The 12,349-nt window shown below is 45.5% G+C and overlaps 1 protein-coding gene across 4 annotated transcripts in view; it reads right to left on the bottom strand.

Annotated features, from left to right (window-relative positions):
- The window catches only part of LOC118514336 (semaphorin-2A-like), a 270,841-nt gene that overhangs the window by 8,879 nt on the left and 249,613 nt on the right, over positions 1 to 12,349 (bottom strand). For all 4 annotated transcript variants that reach the window (XM_036061148.1, XM_036061145.1, XM_036061146.1 and 1 more), the window contains exons 9-10: positions 3,120 to 3,476; positions 2,308 to 2,536 (exon numbers count right to left, since the gene is read on the bottom strand). In XM_036061148.1, the coding sequence (XP_035917041.1) occupies positions 2,308 to 2,536; positions 3,120 to 3,476 (586 nt within the window). The remainder of the gene's footprint in view (positions 1 to 2,307; positions 2,537 to 3,119; positions 3,477 to 12,349) is intronic.

Below are 12,349 nucleotides of genomic sequence, written 5' to 3'. Positions count from 1 at the left end.
CCATCATGCGGGATCAACAAATAAAAATTGTTGAACCGAAACAGTTGCCACCGTTTGCGAATTAATAATTCCACCTGCTAAAGCTGCCGTGTTTTTTTTTCAATAACACAGAAGACAGGAAAAAGCAAGAGATAACAGAGATATATTTTTCCGAAACGCTTAATATTAATATTCATCACCAGAAAAAACCTCTGTAAAATGTGTTAAAATAAACCAAACCAAAAAAAAAGCCGCCATCAATTGATTTTGGCCTCGGTTAAGCAGCAAAAGCTTCTATTTGTTATGCAGGTATCACACACACACACACACACACACACACACACACACACACAGATGCATTTAATGCACCAAATACAAGTGTGCTTATGCCGCCGTGTACGAATGAATGGTTTAAAAATTATTCTCATTAAATACCCGTTTTGTTGTCGCTCAAGCGATGTTGGGATTGAAAGTCTCGAAAAAAAAATTCAAATGTACACATTTTTCTTTAGAATATGAATTTTCCCACACAACACGTTAGGTTGATGATGTTGGAATCGATGGAAGCACAAAAGACACACACACACACAGACAAAAAAAAGAATGCCCGCCCCGGGGTACAACATAAATACACGTTGGAGTGATTTTTAATTTTAATCACCTTGGGCCCGCGATTGATTGTCCGGAAATGGGCAATTCATGCGGATGCGGATTGGTGCGTTTCCGCTTTGCACGGGTTAAACCTCCCTCCGGGTTGGACGCTTTCCATGCCCACACACACGCTTATTGATGATATATGTACATAGGTGGATCGGTACGGTCGGATAATGATTTAGTGCGCGACTAATTATCCGTGTTGCAATGTTGCACTACTACTGGCAGCGAACACACACACACACAACCCGGTGGATCACGGCTAGAGGGCTCACTTGACACTAGCCACTAGTGCGTTGGCGGTGGAATTGTGTTTCCGTACGCCATTTGCAGCTCGCTCTCTATCATGTTTGCCCACCGTTAATTAGTGGGCCACCGGAGAGAACCCTTCAATCTCGGACAAATGAATCATACCGGGAGGATTGCCAGGGAGAAAGTAAAGATTGAAATGAAAACCATGTTCACCATGCTCCATGTTCCATGTCGGTGTTTGTTTAATTATTAAGTGGAATTTAAAGTGGCGATCGCAAGGATCCGACAACCCGGTGGCGGGGGCTTCCATACTCCCCCAAAAGCTCGTCCTTTTCCTCAAGCGAATGTGTTTGTGCGTGATATTTATGTGGTTTGTGTTGTAAAATGTGTAGGAACGTTCTTTTTTTTGGGAGACACGACATTCAATGTGGAATGGTCCATCTGTCCATTCCCGCAACACCAATTCTACATTAAAAGAGGTTCATCCCAAGAAACCGGGCGCGACACAAATGGGTGACCCCAATCAAATGTCCCGTGTGTGACCCGGTTTTTCACCCGTTCAGCCGGTCCGCTGCCTAGACTGGAAACGTTGGCAAAACCCGGGGATTAAGGTACAAGCCCACCAGCAGCACAAACCACAGACACGTGGGCTCTACAGTACAACGCACACTTCCAATGCCGTCCTCGACGCTCGGAACGACAACGCTAGCAACAACGTTTCACCATTTCATTATTTGTGTGGTCATATCGCTCTTCTGTCGGTCGGGGCATTGTTTTCCATCGGGCTCGGCCTGCTGCAGAGCAGAGCAGCCACAAGTGCCGTCAGAATATTGCATTCACCGTTGAAGCGATGCACCATCTTCTGGCCGACATGTACCTCCGCGCGGCACACAACGAAAGCCCGCCTTCGGGGATATATTTTGTGGAACTGGGAAAATGCCGACGTACGAGCGATACCGGAATCAGCCACACGATTCACGTAGCAAATGCCTCGAGGTTGTACCGGATCCAGCTTAAACCATCCGGCGAAGCGATTCTGAATCGGAGCGAACGAGGTTCGGGGTCTTCTGCACCCGGATGGAGCCGATCGAGCCCATTGAATATGCGGTGTTGCCGTAAGCGAAAGGCGTTTCGATTCCCGGTTTCGGGAAACCGACAGCAACGACAGGCCCACGTTCACGGTTGGATTTTTCAATCGTACTAATCCGTTACAACGCGCACAGGTGAGATGACCACCAGTGTGCACACGCACATTGGTTGTTGAGGAATAATTTGGCGTGAAATTGAAACGGTTCCGTAGGCCGTTCGTCTCCAACACTATCAACGGTTTAATTCCATCGCTTGCGCCGGTGACGAATGGTGCCCGGAATGGAGCACTGCTCGGGATATGTTACAAAAAGTTGGCACCGAATGATAACTCACTTGTCAACGACCAGCTTGGTGAAGACGAGATCGCGCTTGTAGTAGACCGGATTGTTGTGCTCGTGGTTGACCGCCTTGTCCATGAGCGGGTGGGACCGGATGAAGTTGAGCACCGAGTCGGGCAGCGTGGACGTATCGTTGACGCATGTGCCCGGCCGTGGTTCGGGAATCTTCGAGTTCAGCACCGGCAGCCAGGCCGAGTTCGATGACGCTTGCTCCTTGAATTTTCCTGTGGGAAATCAAACGCCAGGGAAAAGAAAAAAAAAAGGTTAGCGGTAGTCATGTAGGTACAGGGGGGAGGCTTTTGAAAGGGGGTGCCCTAAACCCGAGGACATTAGAGGGTGCTTGTCGTTGGGCGATATGGTTGGTCAGTGATGTGGATTATGCTTCACACCGTCAATCTACACTTGTCCTCCCCGATGGGAGAATGCCGACGATAGCCTAGAACAAACGCGAACAAAACGGGCGAAAGGTTCTATTTTCGTATTCTGTAAATCACAATCGTGACACGACGTCTTATCACGACATGTGACAGCTGTCACACTGGTCCCGTCGCTTCCGAAGCGATCCAGAAGCGGGCCGGGTAGTGATGGGAAACTCATTTCCAGTCAATCTCAATGCCAATGAGGCCTGCTGGGAAGAAGGGATGGCGGGAACTTGGAGAGACACTTGACACATGAATGAAATGGGCACCCATTTTGCTAGGGCCTGGGACTGGGTGAAGTTACAGCCAGTTGAAGTTGACGATTAAAGAGCATCGTGGTCGGGGTGAGAGAATTGTTTGGCAATAGCAGTCCTATTGCCGCACTTACCGGCGAACGCGCCATGTATTTCATTGATGTCAAAGCTGCAGACGGCCGACCCGACCAGCCCGTTCGTGCTGGTCGTGAAGGTGGCGTAGAACTTGGTCTTGTCCGAGGGCAGCTGGTACACGTCCTGGATCTCGTTGAAGTAGAACGGAAACTCGCCCGAGATGCTGCAGTTGATGCGCGCCTTCAGGTACGTCGCCCAGTTCTGGTTGAGGATGTTTTTGCCGCCGGTGTCCTTCTTGCAGACGCGTGCCACCCGCGAGTAGACCGCCTTGCCGCAGTTGATATACTCGACCGCCGTCTCCCGGAAGAAGAAGTACACGTGCTCACCGATGTCGAACGAACCGACAAAGTTGGGTTCTGAAAGCAAGAAGAGATGGAGAGAGGTATCCATGAGAGATGATGATGATGGGGGTTGTGTGAGATATTTGTTAAGAAAATACATATAATATGGACACTTCTGTGGAGAGACGTTCAATTTCTTAACATGTAATTCTTTATCCTTTTTTTTGGTCGGGCTTGTCCAGTAACAGACTTTGCATGACCGAGAATCGAAGGAACTCTATTTGTTTCGACCGGAGTAGTTATGGGGCACACACACACAACAGCAAACTTAAACTTGCTTCATTCTTTGAGCAACAAGAACTTTTGGTCCCGCTGCTTATCCTCTGGAATGCAAGACATTACGGAAAAACCGGGTACAAATTCCGTACCGTTACGGCTGGCCGGCTGGGCTCGGTCCACCAGCCAGTTAAAGTTTGGGCGCATGACTGTGCCAGAGGTTTTTTGGGACGAACAATTTCTTGCTGCATAAGAAACTGCACCGAATGGAGAATGGTGAAGTGAAACTTTCCACCCAGCACGGGGAGTATCTGGCAACCTAGGACAAACGCAAAACAAAATTGGACTCTGTGTGCTGTGGACGAACTGTAAATTTGAAAGTTGATAATATAGATAGAAAAAGAAACTGGCCCACCCCAGCAGCAGCAGCAGCGCAGTCCAGCGGATGGATGGAGTTAGTTAAGTTTTCCATCTAGCCTGGTCATGCTAGAGCTGTGCTTGTAGTACGGTGTGTTGTAAATCTAACGACGTCCACACAGAGCGCTTCGGGACGGCGTTAGCAACTAAACAAAACAAGTGAAAAAAAAAAACGGTACCAAAATCCAAGCAAAACTTACTCCTTCTGGTCCATCTTGTCCGAATTTTTCAGCATTCAGTCGTAAGTTTTTGCCACATTTTTCCGGAAATACCCCGGAGCTTGCTGATGTAAAGGACAAGCGCTTACGGTTTGTTTCCTCGATCACCGGGCGGGGCGGATATGGATAAAGGGGACGTTTCGTTTTCCTGTTTTTTCTTCCACAGGATTTGTTTGAGTGGATTATTACACTTTTCCAAAAAATGGCGAACAGCAATCCTTCCCAATTTAAGATGTGATTAACGTGACCCCCACTGGATGTGATCGTCAGAAGTGCTCGATGTAGTTCGTTGGTGCTCGAAGATCAAAGGCGTGGGATTTCTTGATGCGAATCTTAAGAACAGTGTGTACTTCAAGACTGACCAGTCCTCAAAAAATTGTAACTTGGTCCATAAAATTGGACCTCAAGTTAAAATGTAATTAAAGATCACCCCTTACCGGAAAGCTGATTTTCCTTGACGCTCAAGTTAAAAAACCGCCATTAAACTCCTGGTGGAAAATGGTATCCCCATCCCAGCAAGCTTTTGCTGACCTGACATGCAAGCCCCCGGTTTGGCCAGAAAAGGTGCACCAACTATTACCCTAAGTTGGCCATACCATAACCATCCCGCAATGGCAGTGAGTTCATTTAATTTCAACCTCGGCCAAGCTTTCACTCCGCCGCCGTGAAAGTTTTGCACGCTTTTTCCTCATTCACACACACCGAGGCGAAGCACACAATTTTGGTTCGCAAAACTGTAAAAAGCAACTTTTGGTAAGCAATTTTCTTGCCCATTTTTTTTTTAACTGATCCCGTGCTTCGTTCCCCAACCGAACAAAAACTAATTGAAAAGACGTACAGAGAGAGAGAGAGAGAGAGGGCGAAGGGACGACGACGACGGTGGACTGCAACGTTTTTCGTGCTGCTTCCAACTAATTACTCCACACATTTTGCTGGCATCTTGCGGTGTTGTGATGGCAATGACGATTGGGACGATGACGGGGGTTGGAGCGAAAAGAAAAACCCGGGGAATTAAAATTCATGAAGAAAACTGAATTGAGCAATTCCGGCGCTTCCTTCTTCTTCTTGGTAGCGTCGTGCACTTCTGGTGGTAGTAGCTCTATTTTGCTAGGCGATTTTTTTCTTTGTTCTTCACTTCAGGTTGGCGAATATGGTACGATTCCGATAAGTTCGAGAACGAGAAGCAAAAGAAAAAAGCAGATTGGGCCTAACCATCATAAAGTTATAAAACACTCCATACTCTATTGCACCAACTAGCACCAGTAATGTGGGAAAGTTTTTGGACAAAAATACAGTTATTTTATCATGTCCCAAGGTAGATGAAAGGTGGTTCCACGGGGTGCGTTACGGGATGAATATTTGAGTGGTTTAGGATGAGTTTTATACATATCGCCGTTATGCTGGCACAACGCTACGGTTCAATGAGATGCGTTCCTTAAACGTGTAGTAGAGTCGAGGAAGAACTGTGAAGACGTTGCTGGTACGCTCAGGTACGTGAGCAGCATCCATAAAATTGGTCCTCGCAATATTGGTGGGAAAAAATTAATCCACGGGAGGGGGGATAATAGTCAAATAAGCCGGAGGCCGGAGTCACAGGAGTCAAAAGTGTTGTCGCAATAGGCGTTTAGCTGACGCATAGCGAAGATCCGTTACTTGCGGATGGTTTGGAGGGACAAATGTCAAACACGTAACAAAGATACAGAGTTTTTGGGAGAGGGGTTTTTGTTAAGAATATGTCAGCGAATGCTCGAACGGTGTCTAATTAATTAACATTTCCTTCGTGCTTGGAGATATCGCACGACGTTGAAAAATAATGTTCCCATCAGAGATTTTTTGCTGCATATGGCTCAAAGATGTGCAAAGAATTCAGAATGGTAGGTTCTTTTTTAAATTGTTGGTTCTTCTTAACTTTTCGTATACTTTGAGAATATTTCAACAAAAAAAGTGATTCAGTTTTCCGTATCACAAAACATCCCTTACACAACGCATAATTGAACACACCTTCCTACTCAGGGCGACCTGTCTAGATGGAACCTAAAGCAGCATCCACTACACACCAACCATCAACCTCCCAAGTGCTGGCGAGCAAGAAAAGTAAAAGTAAAAACAGTCCGCTCCGTCCCAGCCCGGAGCATGGCAAAATTCCATGCACGAAACGGAAGCGTCGCGCGACCGCGACTGTGACAGCAGAAGTACGTGCGCATTTTGACGGAAACCGCACAACACTACGCCAATGTCCCGCCCCTCAGAACCCACTTCTATTTCCCTCCCCGTTTGCTCCTTCATTTGGAGAAGATGGCTGCTTTCGTGCTGTATGTGTGACGTTTTTTCGATGTCTCTCTGTGTGTCGGCCTCGTGCACATCACAGGGAGCCTTGTCTTTCTCCACTGGGGTGTCGTCGTCGTCGTCGACCGAGAGCGCGTTGCGTGTGTACGAGCAGTGTAAGTGTCGGTAAAGAGGAAAATTACTTCCCCAGCTCCACGAATATTACTTCCATGAACGAAAAACAGCATCAGCGAAACGTGGCATACCGTGACTACTGGCCCCTCTTGGTGAAGTGTCACTAACCATGGATGTTAAAAGCTGTGTGTTCAACGACCGACCACGAGAGCCGGCTCTGCGCCGAGAGCAATAAAGGAGCTACAATTAGACACACTTTGTGCACACACACACACACACGCGGCGGTAGAAGATCGCGACATTAGCGCGCGCTCGTTTGCTCGCTCGACATTATGTTGCCGTGATCGTGCCAACATGTTGGTGGAATAAAAAAAAAAATACAGAGACACCACCGCCGTTGTCAGTTACACATGTGACGGTATTCAACTCAACTCAAACGCGTGGTTCCATTTGACGGTTGAGACATTGTACGGGGAGAAATTGTCTTTCGCGGCGTTCGCGGCATCGATTGTAAAATTGAGATATAAAAAGATACAACAACTAACAAATTCTTGGAGCTTTTCAAGCAGATTATTAAAAGTAGAATTAAATGATAAAATTTTACTTTCTACAGCGTTGCGGAGTTGGTTGCATGAAGCAGGATTTTTGGTATCCTCGTCTGAAAGCAACGCTTTTAGCGATAAAAGGAGAAGAATTTAATATCGACTCGCACTGTAGTGAGGCTTTGCTGATGACGAAAGCTTGTGTAATCTCAGGCAGCTGGCTGGCAAGGAACTCTCAAAAGCCTTATATAATTATTTAATATGAAATTTTCCCTTTGAGAACTTGATACCGGTGCCAGTCTTCACATGGCAGAACCGGGGTTCAAATCCCATCCAGATCACCTCCCTGGCTGACTACTTTACTACGGGTAAAATTAAGTCACGGAAAGCCAGAAATGGCAGGCCGAGACTTATCGAGGTTGTAGTGCAATGGAAGAAGAAGAATTTCGAATAGCTTGTTGAGGTGAATTTTTTAAACTTGAGGATGCAGGTCCTTCATGAGTGGTAAAATATATCTCTTTTCAATTATCGGTCCCGAGACTAGGACCGGGAATCAAATCCCATCCAGACAGATCCTTTCTTTAGCACTACAACCTCGAGAGGTCTTGGCCCGCCATTTCTGACCTTTCGAGACTTGATTTAACCCACAGCTGGAACGTCAGTCTTGCGTAAGGAGAGGCGGTCCATATGGGATTTGAATCCTGTCGTGTGAAGACCATCGCCGCTATCCCCTCGGCCACCAGACCGCACCGGGCCGATTATTAATTATAATAATAAGAATAATTATTAGAAAAGAGAAGGCGAATTATACAGATCAGAACAGTTTTCTTAAAAAATAAATCCGTCCCATACTGACGAACATGAAGAGGCATAGTTTGAGCACAAGAAACTTCATCTTGAAGAATTTGCACTAAGCGTTCACTTAGCGTTATACCCTTCTGTTTCCATCTCAAATTCCCCCATCGGAAGCGGGGGACCCTGTAAAGGTCCTTCTTTTTTCGTTACAAGATTGTTCTATGCTGCCTGAGTGTGTGCGTGTGTGATCGAGAGAATGTTCCGTTTAAAAGTATCGCCCTTATGCAGCAGCAAACATCACCATGAATTCTTCTTGCCTAACGAACAAAAACTAAAAGCTTCTTTCATACCTTCTTTTGCCAGGAGTTGGCAGGATACTTCGGGACCGAAAAAAAACCCAAAGCTCACGCAAGCAGCAGAGTGTAGCTTGGCAGTGGCGCAGTACTTGTTGTACCACTTTTTGCAACAAACGATTTGGGTTGTGCTGCTGTCGAAGAAAACGGCAGCCCTACCGAGAGCAGCTCCGATCCGTGTCGTGTCCTATGAAGTTCACCGTTTTGCGAAAGAAAAACAAGAAACTTAACCGTGCCGGTGATGCCACGCGACACTTGCTCTAGTGTGTTGGGAACAGTTCGGTTCGGTGGCACGCTTTTTGTTGAGCCTTTCATGCCAAAGGGGAAAGAGAGAGAACGTACTTTTCTACCGGCGTTTTTCATTGGAGTTGAGGTCGCTATACTGGCGTGGAATGTATAGCGAGCGCCATACACACCGTTGAAGACTGTCAGAGGACGAAAAAAAAAAGGTTCCTGATATCCTTGGCAATAGGGATTCACGCAACCATGGAAACAGTGAGCGAAACTTTGGCACACGGCACAGGCGTTTCATTCTTTGCTGGCAGCCCGTTAGATGCTTTTGCATCCGGGCCGGAACATACCGGAACATGACGCGATCTTGCCGGCTTTCTTTGTCGTTGCCCGCTCGTCGCCGGTGACACCACGGTTTGGTTTTATTACACTTTGATTGAGTTTTTTTTTGTCGAACACTTGTTCTCCATGCTCTTGGAGAACACACGCAAAACAGGCACACATCGCGGGCACACAATTTTTCATTCACCAATACAGCGCTGGTCTGTGCAGGATGTGTTCGCCAGGCAAATGATTTTGCAGCGCGGAAGAATAAAAAGAAGGCGAGCTTCCGGTCCATCTTCAACAGCTAGGCTTCTTTGGAGGAGGAGTTTGGGAAGCTTGTCGATGGAACGGTCGTGAGCTAGCGTGCCACAAGACGCAAAAAAAAAAACATTGCTTCAGTTGCCAATCTATGCTTTCATTAAGCGTGGCTTCATGTTTTAGGCCTTGTTTTGATATGTTTACTTTTCTTTTATTTGGGGAAAATAGGAAAATTTAGATAAGCAACCTTTTTTTAATTTTTTACGCTAACAACGATAATAAAAATTAAATAAAAGTTTGAAGAGGAAAAAACATATTTCTTTAAATAAAGTAAACTAAAATTTTAGTAAAAATTATAGATACAAAAATGGCTTGAATATATTAGAAGCTTTTCCACCTTGAACAAAGGCAAAAATTCACCAAAAACAAGAAGCAAAACACTTCATTCTTTCTCTATTCTCTTCCATCGTTTAGTCACATTTTTAAAAGCAATTGATGCGGATGTGCCATATCGGAACAGGATAGCAGAAAGAAAAACCGATCTTTTACCCCCCTCTATTTCCCTCATGATGGTGCGCATTATTTTAGCTCATTTACTTTTTTCCTGGAACTCCGCTTTTCATAGTGTCTCACATTTTCCCTACACAATGACCCTTGATCGTATTAGCGCATGGGGCGAAAGCGTTTGCACCTTGCTCTCTTTTATGTACCGCCAGCGTACACCTTTTGCATCCCATCCACACTTCTAACTAAACTACCAAGGTGAAGAAGACTGCAGATGGGCTAATGGGGGAAAAATGTGACGAATAGAAAAAAACAAGGAGAGAAAAGTACACATTTTCCCACATTACTTAGCGTTGGTGGTGGCTTTTTGATCCGTTTTTTTATTCTGTGTGCCTGCTTCAGCGCTACCACCAGTCACAGCAGCAGGACACTTTCAATCAGTACACTTTGCTGTTGAGTAAGACAAGTTTCGATGAGCAACACAAAGGAACTTTTTACGCGCGACACATCAAAGCGTGTCTCATTAAAAATATTGGAGTTGTAAGAGGGGAAAAAATCGCCCGTTTAGTTGTATGATAGTAGGACGGGAGAGCTAAAGAAAATTGGTAATAATGCAATTAGGATTTAAAATAAAAATTGTGCTACTAATTATGAATACTGTTCATTCATTATAGAGAGGATCAATGGTTTTTTTTCCTATTCTTAAACTTAAATAAAATTTATTAAAAGAAAAGTAACTGCTGTTTGCCATTCAAATAACACTTCAAAGTAAAGGAGGCAAAATTCAAATCATCATCGTTAGGTATGCAATGTTGCAACGCCTGTGGGTATGCAATTTCTTCCATCGTGCGCTCAAATCGACTCAAAAAACGGATCATATTAGAAGGTAATAATTTCTATAAATATTAACCACTGTCACTATCGTCACCAAAGAGCTCCACACGGTATCCGCATACAGCACACTTCCATAAACAATCATTTGGTGGCACAGCAAGGTTTGCAAAAATAGCGTAGGATAGCCATTTTCTCGCCACCGTATGAGTCTTTACCTATCCACACCGAAATAGACCCGACCAGAGCGTTCGTTTGGTGTCTCTTCTTCGCTGCTGCAGTCATTAATTATTATGATGACTTCCAAACCGGAAAAACCAAAGCTACCGTTTTGCGATATCCGTAACGGTCGGCGCAGAAAAGCCAACATGGTTGTGGGAGTCTGTTAATTAAAAATTGTATCCTTCAGGATAACCCAGCATCCAGAGCACGGCCGGGATGCGACTACACGGGCGCTAGCAGTAGTTGACTCTAGAGTCCGGTCGGACCCTAGCAACTGCCGGACGTGCTGTAACTGTTGGAATGAAAAATGGAGCGCGTTGAGTGCCGCCGTGCGGTGTTTTCACACCGATGGGGGAATATGGAATATTTTATTTCTTCATTCTCGTGCCATCGAGGTGGTGCTGCCTGCTGCTACTAGACGATGGTACGCGTTGACGACGACGATTTGTGAAAAACGCAAATTTTCCGCATGCTTGGCGTTATAACAAAAAAAAAAACCTGGAGAACGTCCCTAAAATGACCAATACAAACCCGAGAGTGAGATGGTCATCTAGCGCTTCCGGGTTTTTCCTACCGACGCTAACCAGCAAATGGGGAGTTTGGTGGGTATATACACATTTTTTTGTTGCCGCACACCCAGGTGACCACGAATGTACCTTCTAATTGTAGCGAAAAGAGACAGCGAAGAGAAGAGAGAAAAGCCCATCCCCCCACAGCCCCGGAAAATAGGGAAGGAGTTTTTCCATTAAATTTATGTACATGCACCAAAACTTTACTTTTATGAACGTGCCATAAATTATTTTAACTTTCATTTTCTCCATCGGACGGACGGCTTGGCTCGTTCCAGCCAGGCCGAAAAAAGATGACCGCGAAAAACTCTGCTCCTCTCTGCTTCCTTCTGTCCGGTGGCAGTGAATGCATTTTCAATTTTCCACTTGGTTCCTCCTCTTTCAAGGGTCCCATATCATCATCATGATGATGTTCGGAACCCGGGGGGGATTTTTAGATGGAAAAATATGCCTACCAACCGACCACATATACCCGAGTGTATGGGGCGGACAACACTTTCACTTTCCGGTTCGCGGTGGGAAAATGTGACACCCAGACGAACCACGGGACGAGTTTTCCAATTTGCAGAGTTTGTGGCTTTGTTTTTTTTTTACCACCATTAAATTCTCCAATGTCCGATCTTCACGGTGAAGAAATGCAAAACCGGGGACTATTTGGCTATTTTGTTCTTTACTATTTTTTGTCGAAAAAAAATTCATTCTCACTTCAGCCTCGGTGTGTGGTATGGAATTTGGAATGAAATGAAGATGAATGATGGTTGTCCACTTCCGGCGTGCAAAGGAATCCAGAGTGCTTCGCCGACAACAGCAAACACATGTGCAGTGAAACAAACCCGTCGGCATACACCGTATACGACATAATTTAGCATTTTGTTAGCCGAACAGGAATTGGAAAAGGAACGAACGAGCAACACTTTCACTACCATATTCGCAACAAAAACTCCAACCGTTAACGAGCATGTGCTTCTCTAAGCAAAACTGGAAACAGTGTCCGTGTCTGTTGGTCTC

This window comes from Anopheles stephensi, chromosome 3 (genome assembly GCF_013141755.1).
Source record: "Anopheles stephensi strain Indian chromosome 3, UCI_ANSTEP_V1.0, whole genome shotgun sequence".
NCBI classification, from domain to species: Eukaryota; Metazoa; Arthropoda; class Insecta; order Diptera; family Culicidae; genus Anopheles; species Anopheles stephensi.
This window is presented reverse-complemented; position numbering and strand designations above follow the sequence as displayed.